Source organism: Mustela lutreola, chromosome 1 (assembly GCF_030435805.1).
Source record: "Mustela lutreola isolate mMusLut2 chromosome 1, mMusLut2.pri, whole genome shotgun sequence".
Taxonomy (NCBI): Eukaryota; Metazoa; Chordata; class Mammalia; order Carnivora; family Mustelidae; genus Mustela; species Mustela lutreola.
In genome coordinates, this window is record NC_081290.1 from 278,407,935 (window position 1) to 278,423,373 (window position 15,439).

The 15,439-nt window shown below is 39.3% G+C and overlaps 1 protein-coding gene across 1 annotated transcript; it reads right to left on the bottom strand.

Annotated features, from left to right (window-relative positions):
• Positions 1–13,485: 13,485 nt before the first annotated feature.
• Positions 13,486–14,430, bottom strand: LOC131822698 (olfactory receptor 5AN6-like). The gene has a single exon (XM_059158984.1). The coding sequence runs from the start codon at positions 14,428–14,430 to the stop codon at positions 13,486–13,488; it is 945 nt and encodes a 314-aa protein (XP_059014967.1).
• Positions 14,431–15,439: the final 1,009 nt, after the last annotated feature.

A 15,439-nucleotide genomic window follows, 5' to 3' on the forward strand; every position in this document is an offset into this window, starting at 1 on the left:
TTTCACTGACTGTTTCTTGGCTTAGCATTTTTTTACTTGAACAATCCAGAATTTAATTTATGGTTGAAGACCTAATTTTTTTCTTAAGTATCTTGTCATTTAATTGAAATAACAATTAGATTTTCCAACAATGTGTGGTAAATCTTCTATCATATAGTTAAGGGTTATCAGCCCATTTGGTCTATCTCTACCTTGAACATTATAGACAAGATTCAAAACCTGTTACTGATTTTACATATACTTTTAAATTTACATTTTATCACATTGCATTAAAACTATTTATTTTTACTTACATCATATCCCCTACTAGACTGTGAGGTTCCTAGGGAAGGATCTGTATGGTATTAACCTCTCTCAGCACTCAACCCACTAGTAGGTGCCCACTAGATGTTGATGTAAGTGAAAAGATGAGTGAGTATCAGTTAGGTTTGATGATTGAAGAATTTTATGCTAAGCTCTTTTCTGTGGTTCAGAGCATAATAGGACATATTCATGTTCTTTTGGCCAGGTATTGCTTGAAGACATGTTTTTTTCTTTTTCTCATATTATTTTTGTTTACAAGAGTTACATAGTAGCATATTTACATACTATAAAATTAACCCATTTTAAGTGTACAGTGATTTTTAGTGGATTTACAGAGTTGTGCCATCATCACCACAATCCAATTTTAGAATATTTCCATCACCCAAAAGAAGATCCCTCACACCCATGGCAGTTTATTGGCATGCTGACTATAATTTTTTTATAATTTTTTAAATTTTTATAATTTTTTATAATTTTTGTTTGTTTTTCTGACTATAAATTTTGAATGGGAAGAAATCAGAGAGGGAGACAAACCATGAAAGACTCTGGACTCTGGGGGCACCTGGGTGGCTCAGTGGTTTAAGCCTCTGCCTTCAGCTCAGGTCATGATCTCAGGGTCCTGGGATCGAGCCCCACATTGGACTCTCCGCTCAGCGGGGAGCCTGCTTCCCCCCCTCTCTCTGACTGCCTCTCTGCCTACTTGTGATCTCTCTCTATCAAATAAATAAATAAAAATCTTAAAAAAAAAAAAGACTCTGGACTCTGGAAAACAAACTGAGGGTTACAGAAAGGAAGGGGGTAGAGGCATGGGGTAACCGGGTGATGAATATTAGGGAGGACACATGTTGGAATGAGCACTGGGTGTTATACACAACTAATGAATCACTGCACACTACAACCAAACCTTGCGATGTACTATATGTTGGCTAACTGAACAGAATAGAAAAATAATTTAAAAATTTTTGAACAGGGTACTGCTGTCTCTGAACCTCTGTCTTTCATGTATCATCTGGGATGGTATGAGTTCTTAACCCCAAAAGAAAGATTCAAGTGTCACAGCCATGGAAAATAAGAGAGTGACCTGTACTTAGGGAGTGTGCAGATTTGTGGTCTCCCCACCCCCACCACCTATAGCAACAGAAAGAACATCAGGGAGAACTGCAGAACCAGGTCCTGCTGGAAATTACATGTGCAGTCTTTAATTGTGTAGTTTTAGAGGGCAGCATATTATTCCTTTTTAGTAGATGCCTTTGCCCTTATTTTTCTCTGATGATGGAGCCTCTCAGGCTTATTGTGGCTCAGCTCCTAAGTTAATCAGCACCAGTGTTCATCCTCACATTACTCAGGTGTATTTCAAATAAAGAATTGCCATCCTCCCCTCCACGGGTAAAATTATTCACTTGCAGTCCAACTGGAGCTTGGCTCTACAAGGGATTCACTTCCTGTCATTTTCCAAGGTGAGCTGTCAACTCCTACTTTCATCTGTTGTGAATATACCCAAGTCACTGTCTCCCTTTTTCCATCATCCATTCATTCTGCAGGGGAACAACCCTCTTCCACCATGGTAAGAGCAGAGAAAATGATCTGAGCAAGAGGGTGCTTCTATCACCGCAACCACAAGGCATGTCCACGCATGGAATGAGCCTTTGTCTTCCCTGAATCACACGATTGGCAGGCATTTCTTCATCCACCTTTATGTCACAGGCTATTGTCATAAATTCCAAATATAAATCTCTTTGGTGATTTTCTTCAAAGCTTTTATTTATTTATTTGACACAGAGAGAGAGAGAGACATTGAGGGAGGGAACACAAGCAGGGGGAGTGGGAGAGGGAGAAGCAGGCTTCCAGCTGACCAAGGAGCCCCATGTGGGGCTCAATCCCAGGACCCTGGGATCATGACCTGAGCCAAAGGCAGATGCTTAATGACCGAGCCACCCAGGCACCCCCTCTTTGGTGATTTATAAGAGATGTCCAGATGTTCTTAGTAACTTTTGAATGGCCAAAAGGATCTGAACATCGTAAAAAAGCTGGAATACCACCACTGTTGTAAGGTAGATGGGATGTCAGGTGCATGCTTTACATCTTCACTATCCCCACCCTCCCCCCCACCTTAACTTTTCTCTGCTCTTGATTCTTTTAAATTTAATTGAAAACAAATACACAGGAAGATAGAAGAATACAGTGTAACAAGAAAAAAAATTACCCTTAATCCTGCTACCAAGAAACTACTACTACTAATATTGTTGACTCTCTAGACTAGCTCAATGATTTCTCTCTCTCCCCTATTCATCACTTAAGGCTCTGTAGGAACTTTGCACCTTATTCACCAAGGAGAAGTTCTGTTCAGTGCTGCTGGGTTGGATGAAGTGATCATGAAGGCTCTAGTTAGGGGGTATACACTTAAGGTATTGGACTAAACAGAGACTCTAAGGGCCTGTAATAAAACTGTCAGTTGTTCTAACAGCAAAAATTGGTTTATTCTAGTAAAAAAAATTGCAGTTTGGGGTATGCAAGCTATGGCAAAACCACAGACAAAGTCCAACAAAGGAGAGGAATGTTATTTTTTGGAGAAGAGGAAGGAAGTTGGGAGGAGTAGTTTTGAACAAAAGTCCATTGAGAGAAGCAAGAATTTGGTGTGGTGATGGCTTCTCATTGGCAGAGTTGCAGAGAGAGTCAATTTCTTGTAAGAGATACAACCAACCCCCCCATAGCCCCCCTACACCCCGCCCCCCGCCGTTGGGGTCTGTAACTGATGATTCTTTCCAGTTGATACTTCTCCTATTGGGGTCTGTAACTGACACTTCCCTTGGAGACTGGAGGGAGTCTTTAAGAGTTAGAGGGAGTCTTTGACTCATTTCTGGAATGTGGGAGGCCATGGTATGCTTTGGTTGAATCTCTCGTCAGCTATGTAAAGATGAGTTGAGATGAGAAAGATGAGTCACTGGAACATACTTGTGTCTGCAGCAGCAGAGTTGTATCTACAGTACTAATAAGACATGGACAACTAGGCTTGGAGGGTCTTTCAATAAAGTCCTATGGTATGGTGGATCGGTCCCTCTCTAAAAGTTTACTACATAAGTTTGGCTCTTCTCTTCCTTTCTCCCTTGCTTCCAAGATGTTAGTATATCTGGACCTTTTCTCTACTTGGAAAATAGTTTCTCTCTCCCTCCCCTCACCCTGCCCACTCTATTATTTATCTCACCCTTTCCCTCTCTCCTTCAATCTTTCATTTCTCTTCCTTCCACATGGCAACCACTCCAAGGGTAGCCCCCAGTCTTAAGTAATTTAGGACATATAGTTCATAGTTTTAAGAAGAGTGACCAGTTCTTTCTTTCTTTTTTTTTCCTTTACCTTTTGTGGTCACAGTCTATGGGTAAGCTCTGAATTCAGAATTTAGCCTTAGGAGAAATAGCAGACCATTAGGTTATGATCCATTTCTGTCAATTTAATGTAGAATAAGCTATTTTCATGCCACAAACTCGCGTGCAAAAATGCATCTTCTTTAATTGCTTTTTAATATAATTTCTATTTTGCAGCTCTATTCCATCCAGTGACAGAAACTCAATGCATTCATTTTTATTTGTAAATACTTCCAAGTAAAGTTACTCATCTCATTATTTTCTCCCCAATTACTGAATATCTATAAATCTATTTGTTAAGATGTCCTCTTTCTTTTATATCCTGGGCTTATTTCTAAGCTCCAGGGCTTGTAAAGTTCTGTAAACTATTGGAGAGAAGGCTTTTAGGTTTCAGACCTGCATTGTCTACCATCCCCTCAAAATGCAGTTTTCCCACATGGCTTTTAGTATCTTCTTTTCACCATTGGCATTTAACCAGTTGTAGCCCTGTCCCCAGCCATGAACTGATCTGTGTATGGTCCTAATGGTCAATGGTCATGAATCCACATATTCTGCACTTTCCTCCTTCTAACCATCTGGCTCTTTTGGCCCATCAACCCTTTCTACCCCCTGCTGGGGTGCATGGGGGCGGGAGGAACTTCATGACCCTCTCACATGCTTCTCTGCAGCTGTGGAAAACTCAGGATGACTTTGTTGAGGCTTTTCTCAGGTGGAGCTCATCTCCCGCACCCCCCCCCCCCGCCCCCGCCCCGGCTCTTCATGGTCTAGGCTGCTGCCTTATATTTATGTGGTAAATAGGCAAACTCTAGGACCTGTGTTGCTTGCTCATATTCCAGTCAAGGAGCAGCCATGAGTGTTTTCTTCTTTGGAATCTTCAAAAACCTTATTTGCCTCTCTGGACCCTGAGTTTAACCCAAAATAATCAGGGAGAAGGACACAAGGACCCAAACTAACACATCCAAACTTTCTGAATTTACACTCAACTCTTGGCTTCCTCTGTTTACCAGTGAGGGAGATCTTTACTTGGTTTTATTAAGTTTGTTACCTTCTGAATCTTTTTGGTCTAATTCTTGAACCAAAGCTTTTCAGTTTAAAAAAATGAGAATTTCAACATTTATTCCTTGTTCTATCGTGGCAACCTTTTCCTTAATGTAAATGAGTAGAGTCTGGCTTTCTAGCTTAAGGAAAGGCTCTCAAGATTTAAGCAAAGAAATTCAAAGAAGTACAAAAGAGTAAAAAGTACACGGTAAATATCATCCTGCCATCATATAAAATGGCACAAAAATGAAATTCCCACTGTAGTTAAGTGGTTAATTCCAGTCATATTTCCCAAGTTTCAACCTTAACCATACCACTTGTGAACTATTAAACATTGGGACAATTACTTAAACCTTTTGCTCCAGTTTTTTCTTTCCATGTTAAAAATGAGTACATAGGGGCACCTGGGTGGCTCAGTGGGTTAAAGCCTCTGCCTTCAGCTCGGGTCATGATCTAAGGGTCCTGGGATCGAGCCCTGCATCAGGCTCTCTGCTTAGCAGGGAGCCTGATTTCCCCTCTCTCTCTGCCTGTCTCTCTGCCTACTTGTGATCTCTGTCAAATAAATAAATAAAATCTTAAAAAAAAAAAAAGCATCTCTCATGAGATTGTAAGGATTAAAAGACTAAGTACAGGTAAGCACACAAAACAGTCCCTATCTTGGTAAAGGCTCTAGAAGCACTATCTTGTATTATGATAGTAATAATGATATAGAAGCTGGAATTTCTTTCATATACATGGCATGGCTTCACTGGTAGTACGATATGAGCAGAGCTGGTATTTCATCAGTGTGCACTGGTATGGCCATACTGGTAGCTTAGTGATGCATTTCATTCTGATAGGTTGGTGTTTATCTTGTGCCAAACTGTCGAACAGTTTTTAAGCAGCAGTGTGGTGATGGTCGGCTTTTCACACTCCAACAGCTTTGGCTGGTGAGAAGACAATGAGCACAAAAGGATTCAGAGAGGAGACAGCATGAGCATTAGGATTACAACAGTGCCCCGGTGTCTGAAGTCCCATGGAGGCAATGTGGCGGCAGACACAGGAAGATCAGGCACACACAGTGTGGGTCTGTGCAACAGCTGAGGGACACAGATGTTAACATACCCCCGATCTTATAATGGGCTGCTGGCAGCCCACCCATTCATTCCTCCAGAGACATTATCTTTATTATCCTGGAAGGTAAGGGAAAATTCTCAATGGTGTGGAAAGAGGTGTCTCTATTTCACCTCTTTGTCCCCAAAGAAGGGAAAAATAATTAGCTTTATGGTGAGATCTCCCATCCTAAAAAATGGAATATTTGACTATGGAATTTTCAGAATAATTAAACCCCATTCAATATTTTAAATTACTTTATCACTTTGTGTATTTGCCATGCGAACTGTGGCACACTGAGTTGTTATAATCTGCATTAACCTAATTACTTGGAGTTTGAGCTATTTTTCATACATTTGTGTAGGTTCATTTTCTCTTTTGTAATTCAGCCTTATATGGGTTTGTAATAATCTCATTGTTTTTCAATAGAATGGATGTAGCTTCCATCAAAATGTTAATCCTTTGTAGATCATCATTTGTTGCTTTATTTTCCCTTACATGGCTGCTTGTCTTTGAATTTCATTTGTGCCATTGATTTAAAGAAAAAGGTAAAGTCTTTAGAGTACCAAATTATTCTCCTTTATGATTTCTTCTAATTTTAGCCTTGACAAATCACATTTGTATTTTCTTCATCATATTTATCAATTTTATTCACATATTTTTCTATTATTTACTCATAGCTTAAATGTGTTTTATTCATATTCTTCAGTCCACATGGTAGCTATATTTTAGGTACCATGAGATAAATATTTATTTATTTATTTATTTATTTTTTAAAATTTGTTTATTTGTCAGAGAGAGAGAGGGAGCAAGCACAGGCAGAGAGGCAGGCAGAGGCAGAGGGAGAAGCAGGCTCCCTCCCGAGCCGAAGGCAGCCGCTTAACCAACTGAGCCACCCAGGCGTCCCAATATTTATTTTTATATTCTGAAATATTTAACTAGTCTCAGATGATAAATCAGATACTTTTTATCAATAATTTATAGAACCTTCCTTTATTAAATAAATTTTTTCCCATGGTAATAGTTTTCAATCTTAGTTTAAATTACTGTATGAATTGAAAATCTAGAGGACAAGCCACTACTTGAATATTTTTTTCAAAGTATTCTGGTTATTGTCAAACTTTATTCTCTTTTTAAAATTTTTATTTATTTTTTTAAATTTCTTTTCAGTGTTCCAGAATTCATTGTTTATGCACCCCACTCAGTGCTCCATGCAATATGTGCCGTCCGTAATACCCACCACCAGGCTCACTCAACTTCCCACCCTCCTTCCCTCCAAAACCCTCAGTGTGTTTCTGAGTCCACAGTCTCTCATGTTTTGTCTCCCCCTCCAATTTCCTTTATTCTTCAAATTGAACATTAATATTAGTTTACAAAGTTCTTTCCACCACTTTCCACCCACCACCAAATTCTGTTGAGATTTGGATCAGAATTAATTTTAACAAACACATTCCTTGGTTAAAACATGCAAGTTTTCAATATTCTTTTTTCAGATCAAGGGACTTATCTTTTCTTAAAATTCAACAATCCTGGGACGCCTGGGTGGCTCAGTTGGTTAAGCAGCTGCCTTCGGCTCAGGTCATGATCCCAGCGTCCTGGGGTCGAGTCCCATATCGGGCTCCTTGCTCCGCAGGGAGCCTGCTTCTCCGTCTGACTCTGCCTTCCACTCTGTCTGCCTGTGCTCGCTCTCTCGCTCGCTCTCTCTGACAAATAAATAAAATCTTTAAAAAAAATAAAAAAAAAATAAAATAAAATAAAATTCAACAATCCTGTTATCGTCATTTGTTTAATGATTATCTTTTGAATCTCCTATACTGGCTCTCCTAAGGCACTCATTTGTGCCTCATCATCTTGCTCATCATATTCATCTCTGAATTGTTAGGAAAGATCTCAGCAGAGTTCTCCAATTTGATGCTTTGTTTTTTTGAAACATCCAATTTGTTGTTCACTGCCTGAACCATTTTTAAAATTCTGGGAATGAAGAAGTCATTGTGGTTGTTCCCTCAGATGAAGAAAGGGTTAATGACTTCTGAATGTTAGGTGAATCATTCACTTTTCTGCAGCTGCACTTGCTTGGGTGTAACAAACCATTTAGGAATATTTTCCGAAATCCACCTTTTTTTTTTTTTTTACCTTTCTTTAAAACTTATTTTTTATTATGTTCAGTTAGCCACTGTGTAGTACATAATCAGTTTTTGATGTAGTGTTCAGTGACTCATTAGTTAAGTATAATACCCAGTGCTCATCACAGCACGTGCCTTCCTCAATGCCCATCACATTGTTACCCCTTCACCTTACCTTCTTCCCTCTGAAATCCCCAGATTGTTTCTCAGTGTCAGTCTCTCATGGTTCATCTCCCTCTCTGATTTCTCCCCCTTTGGATTTCCCTCTCTTCCTCTATGGTCCTCCATGCTATTGCTTATATTCCACATATGAATGAAACCATATGGTAATTGTCTTTCTCTACTTGACTTATTTCACTTAGCATAATCCCCTCCAGTTCCATCCATGTTGATGTAAATGATAGGTATTCATCCTTTCTGAGGGCTGAATAATATTCCATTGTTTATATGGACCACACCTTCTTTATTCATTCTTCTTCAGAAGGACATCTCAGCTCCTTCTACAGTTTGACTATTGTTGGCCTGTCTGCTATTAACATTGTGGTGTATGTGGCCCTTATTTTCACTACCTATGTATCCTTGGGGTAAATAGCCAGTAATGCAATTGCTGGGTCATAGGGAAGCTCTATTCTTACCATCTTGAGGGACCTCCATGCTGTCTTCCAGAGTGGCTATACCAACTTGCATTCCCACAAACAGTGTAAGAAGGTTCCCCTTTCTCCATATCTTTGCCAACATTTGTTGCTTCCTGTTTTTTTTTTAATTTTTAAAATTTATTTTCAGTGTAACAGTATTCATTGTTTTTGCTCCACACCCAGTGCTCCATGCAATACGTGCCCTCCCCAATACCCACCACCTGGTTCCCCCAACCTCCCACCCCCCGCCCCTTCAGAGCCCTCAGGTTGTTTTTCAGAGTCCATAGTCTCTCATGGTTCATCTCCCCTTCCAGTTTCCCTCAACCCCCTTCTCCTCTCCATCTCCCCTTGTCCTCCAGGCTATTTGTTATGTTCCCCAAATAAGTGAAACCATATGATAATTGACTCTTTCTGCTTGACTTATTTCACTCAGCATAATCTCTTCCAGTCCCGTCCATGTTGCTACAAAAGGTGGGTATTCATCCTTTCTGATGGAGGCATAATACTTCATAGTGTATATGGACCACATCTTCCTTATCCATTCATCCGTTGAAGGGCATCTTGCTTCTTTCCACAGTTTGGCGACCGTGTCCATTGCTGCTCTAAACATTGGGGTACAGATGGCCCTTCTTTTCACTACATCTGTATCTTTGGGGTAAATACCCAAGAGTGCAATTGCAGGGTCATAGGGAAGCTCTATTTTTGTTAATTTTTGGCATTCTAACTGCTGTAAGGTGATATATCATTGTTATTTTGATTTGTATTTCCCTGATAGCTGGTGATGTTGAAATTTTTTTTTTCATGTGTCTGTTAGCCATTTGTATGTCTTTTTGGAGAAGTGTCTGTAGACCAATGGAACAGAATAGAGACTCCAGAAATAGGCCCTCAACTTTATGGTAAACTAATCAGGAAAAAATATCCAATGGAAAAAAAGACAGTCTCTTCAATAAGTGGTGCTGGGAAAACTGGACAGCTACATATAGAAGAATGAAACTGGACCATTCTCTTACACCATACACAAAGATAAACTCCAAATGGATGAAAGATCTCAATGTGAGACAGGAATCCATTAAAATCCTAGAGGAGAACATAGGCAATAACCTCGATACTGGCCGCAGCAAATTCTTTCAAGACATGTCTCCAAAGGCAAGAGAAACAAAAGTGAAAATGAACTTTGGGGAATTCATCAAGATAAAGTCTACTGCACAGCAAAGGAAACAGTCAACAAAACTAAGAGGCAACCCATGGAATGGGAGAAGATATTTGCAAATGATATTACAGATAAATGGCTGATACCAAGATCTATAAAGAACTTCTCAAACTCAACACTCAAAAAACTAATAACCCAATCAAAAAATGGGCAAATTCCACTTAAAAAAATTTTTTATTAACTTTTAAATTGTTTTATAAACATACAATGTATTTTTATGCCCAGGGGTACAGGTCTGTGAATCACCATTTCACAGCACTCACCATAGCACATACACTCCCCAATGTCCATATCCCACCACCCTCTCCCAACCCCCCTCCCCCCAGCAACCCTCAGTCTGTTTTTTGAGATTGGGTCTTTTATGGTTTGTCTCCCTCCTGATCCCATCTTCTTTCATTTTTTCTTTTCCTACCCCCAAGCCCCCCATGTTTTTAAAAAGATTTTATTTATTATTTGAGAGAAAGAGAGAGAAAGAGAGAAAGGAGAGGGGTAGAGGGAAAAGTAGAGACAGAATCTCAGGCAGGCTCCCTACTGAGCACAGAGCCCAATATGGAGCTTGATCACAAAACCTTAAGATCATGACCTGAGCTGAAATCATGAAACACATGATTAACTGACTGAGCTGCCCAGGTAAACTTCCAAAGCCCACTTTTATGTTCACTTTCAGAAAACTACTTTCATTCACCAAAAATAAATTAGTAGAGTACTTATGAAAAATAGGACACAGGTATGTGTATAGAATGAATATTATTTTGCAATTTTGAGTTATGAAATAAAAAGATGCATAGTAATGAACAAAACAATCCGCAATCTGTGCTGAATTAGGAGCATTTAGCCTACACCCAGAGTCCTAGAAGCTATCAAACCTCCTCTTTTTCAGGCAACCCACGGAATGGGAGAAAATATTTGCAAATGACAGTACAGACAAAAGGTTGATATCCAGGATCTATAAAGAACTTCTCAAACTCAACACACACAAAACTGATAATCATATCAAAAAATGGACAGAAAATCTGAACAGACACTTCTCCAATGAAGACATACAAATGGTCATCAGACACATGAAAAAATGTTCATCATCACTAGCCATCAGGGAGATTCAAATTAAAACCACATTGAAATATCACCTTACACCCGTTAGAATGGCCAAAATTAGCAAGACAGGAAACAACGTGTGTTGGAGGGGATGTGGAGAAAGGGGAACCCTCTTACACTGTTGGTGGGAATGCAAGTTGGTGCAGCCACTTTGGAGAACAGTGTGGAGATTCCTCAAGAAATTAAAAATAAGCTTCTCTATGATCCTGCAATTGCACTCCTGGGTATTTACCCCAAAGATACAGATGTAGTGAAAAGAAGGGCCATCTGTACCCCAATGTTTAAAGCAGCAATGGACACGGTCGCCAAACTGTGGAAAGAAGCAAGATGCCCTTCAACGGATGAATGGATAAGGAAGATGTGGTCCATATACACTATGAAGTATTATGCCTCCATCAGAAAGGATGAATACCCACCTTTTGTATCCACATGGACGGGACTAGAAGAGATTATGCTGAGTGAAATAAGTCAAGCAGAGAGAGTCAATTATCATATAGTTTTACTTATTTGTGAAGCATAACAAATAAGATGGAGGACATGGGGAGATGGAGAGGAGAAGGGAGTTGAGGGAAATTGGAAGGGGAGGTGAACCACGAGAGACTATAGACACTGAAAAACAACCTGAGGGCTCTGAAGGGGCGGGGGGTGGGAGGTTGGGGGAACCAGGTGGTGGGTATTGGGGAGGGCACGTATTGCATGGAGCACTGGGTGTGGAGCAAAAACAATGAATACTGTTATGCTGAAAAGAAATTTAAAAAAAATTTAAAAAACAGGCAAAAATACAAGAGTGTCTCCTCTGAAATCTGTGTGCATGGTATACTGCATTACCTAAGGAAAATGTAATACAATATTAAAATTTAAAAAAAAACCCAAAACCTCCTCTTTTTCTGCTAACACAACAAAGACACAGGACACAGGATTTACCACTCCTTATCTCAGAGTACATCCATTCTCAGTCCTAGTGCTAAATTCCTGCAGCAGCCCAGAAACCCAGGAGATATGGCATAATAGAATTAATAGATGCAGATATTTTCCCCTAGCATAACATCACATAAAGTATACTCATTTCTTTAAAAGTATCAAGAGAAAAATGTTAATCACATTAGGTACAGAAAAAGAAACACACAGTGCTGTCCAGAATTCTGTCTAACCACTGAGCCTCTGTATGACTAATTAATCTCTGGACCTCTGTTGCTCCTACACAAGGATACATGTCCCATACATGCATATGTTACAGGTGATTTAAGGATAAGAATAAAAAGGTTGGTCTTCTTAGAAACAGGTCCTTTGGAGTGAAGACCCATATGATTATATTTTTCATAACTGAGATTCTGAATTTTATATATTGAGGCATTGCTCCTGGTGATGACCTAAGATTATGGGCATCAGAATCTGAAGATAAACAACAGGAGAGTGCTTTCTGAGCCAGCCTCAGCTCTCCAGGACCTCTCTGCCTTGTATCAATTCCAACCAACGATATGAGGCGAACAGCCAAATGTAGACTTCCTTATGCACCAGAAGTTCAGCTTCTTTTATCTGATTTCACCAACTACTTCCCATTTGTTGATTATTGGAAAAAACAACTTCCTGATGGGGACTGGTCCTACTTTAAAAAATGAAAATAGTAACATGAAGACATTCTTGTTGGTGCCAAAATCAGGTACTAGATCACTTTTCAGCAGAGTGCCAATTTCTGGTTCCCTTTTCTGGTTATACAGTGAAGATAGATGACTACAGAGATAACAGACAAGGAATTTTCTAGGAATTTCTAATGAGCCAACTAGTCAACTAAACCTTACCTATGTCAGACATACATGTTCAGCGTTCCTATTACAACAAATTTCTTTTTGTTTGAAGTTAACAAATCTTTGATCAGGTGTAGTTACTCTTGCTTTGGACAAATCCACAAATGAAGAAATACATTCATAATTTCCAGAAGTAAAAAAAAATAGGTTTAATCTGAGAACTAACCTAGTTAGATAGGAAAGTCTTTTTACAGAGATCTATCAATACTAATAGTAATCCCTGCCCTAACTGAAATGAGATGCTATAGGGGCATCTGGGTGGCTCAGTGGGTTAAGCCTCTGCCTTTGCCTCAGGTCATGATCTCAGGGTCCTGGGACGGAGACCTGCATTGGGCTCTCTGCTCAGCAGGGGGCCTGCTTCCCTCACTCTCTCTGCCTTCCTCCTCTCTGCCTACTTGTGATCTCCCTCTCTGTCAAATAAATAAATAAATAAATAAAATCTTTAAAAAAAAAAAAAAAAAACCCGAGATACTATAAAGACATGTACTGGTCTCCCAGCAGCCTTGACCAGTACTGGCATTTCTGATCCTTGAGGTAGTATGCATTAAGTAGGGCTGGAATATTGAAGATGAAGAGTCACACCACCACAACTAACTACAAAAATAGTTGTGGATTGTTTGGCCTATTCATGTATTAGGTCATAGCTGATGAAGGATGGAGATGCTGAGGTTCCAGTTACTTCTCATGCATTTTCCTGTCCTTGTGCTAGTCATGGTTTTATATTTGGAGAGTAAAGCAACTATAATTCATCCCACACTTAGGAGAGTTGTGGGTCAACATTTAGTCACCACTTTTTCTGTATTGTATGTCAAATAAATTTCATAATTAGTAACAACAGAAAAAGATTCTCTTCTTCCATCTGTTTAGGGCATCTTTGATTTCCTTGTTCCTCAAGCTGTAGATCAATGGATTTAGCATGGGGATTATAACAGTGTATAAAACTGATGCCAACTTGTTTTGACTCAGGGAATCACCAGAGTTAGGATACAAATAAACAAAGATACCTGAGCCAAAGAATAGAGTCACTGCTGTCAGGTGAGAAGCACAGGTGTTGAAGGCCTTGGACCTGCCTTCAGCTGATGTGATCTTCAGAATGGTGGCAACAATATAACCATATGATATCATGATAACTGAGACAGATGTGAGTCCGAAGATTACTGTGAGCACAGAAGTCATGATTTGAAAGAAAAAGGTATCAGAGCACGATAGGTTTAGCAGTTGGGGAAGGTCACAGAAGAAATGATTGATGACATTTGGCCCACAGAAATGGAGCTGAAGTAAGGCACACAGTTGGATAAATGAGCCAAAGAATCCAGTTACACAAGATCCTGCCACCATCTGGACACAGAGGGTGGGCGACATGATGGCGGTGTAAAGCAGAGGATCACAAATGGCAGCATATCGGTCATAAGCCATGGCTGCCAGGAGACAGCACTCAGTCAGACCCAGGCTAGAGAAGAAGAAGTACTGCATAGTGCACCCCACAAAGGAGATGGATTTCTGCTTCTTGAAGAAATCCGAGAGCATCTTGGGTGCTATAGTGGAGACATAGCAGATGTCCAGCAAGGACAGGTTACTGAGGAAAAAGTACATAGGTGTGTGCAGATGGGAGTCCACCCTGATGAGTGTGATGAGGCCCAGGTTCCAGCACACTGTCATGAGGTAGGTCCCTAGGAACACTGAAAAAAGGACAATGGTGAGCTTTGGAAATTCAGAGAATCCCAAGAGAATGAATGTCATAACTGCTGTACTGTTCCTTCCCCCAGCCATTGCATTAGTAATCCTAGGATCTGTAGACAAAGAAGAGAATAAATCTTTAAGTTAGCTGTTATCCCAATTTCTATTATCACCTTCTACTCACACTAAAAACAAAACCAAGAGAAATATTGAACCATTTTAGAAGAAATAACTCCACTTAATGTTGCCCCTAAATAGTTACAATGGTCCCCTGCATCAATATTCCCACATGTAAAAGAAGATAATTATACTTTTCACTGTTAGCTCACCAGGCTCTTACAAGGACAAAAGAAAGTATAATAACATTTGGAAAGCTCTTCTTAAAGATACTTTAGAAGTTTCAGGATATGATTAGAGGGATTATAACTCCTATGTATAGCTTAGTGACTAAAAGCATGGCCTTAGATGTCACATAGCTATCTTTGGAATGTGGTTCTGTTATCTGGGAGTTTTAGGACTTTGAATATGTTGTCTATTATCTTTCTACCTAACTTACTTAATTGACAAGACAAAGATAATAGAACCTACCTCATATGGTTCAGTCGAAGTGAAATTAGTTCAGTTATATACAGTGTCACTCGTGCAAATATTAAGTATTGAGTGAAGTTGTATCATTAGCTAATATCTATGGAATATAGTTTTGAAGCACTAGTTTGGCTCGTGAAAAACTTTTAAAAGGTCAGCCTGGTGGTGGGTGTTAAGAAGGGCATGTATTGCATGGAGCACTAAGTTTGGTACATAAACAATAAATCTTAGAACACTAAAAAAATAAATTAAATTAAAAAAATAAAGGATTGGTAATACATATAACATTCTCAGACTACAGTGGGATTAAGTTAGAAATCAGTAATAAATTGGTAATTGAAGAACCATCATATTTGGAAAGTAACCACATATTTCTAAACTATTCAGAAGTCAAAAAATACATTAGAATAGAAATTAGAAAACATTTGTAACTTAAATATAATGAAAAATATTATTCACCAAATCTTGTGGATTTTTTAATTGAGATATAATGGGTATATATAGGATTTCACTCATA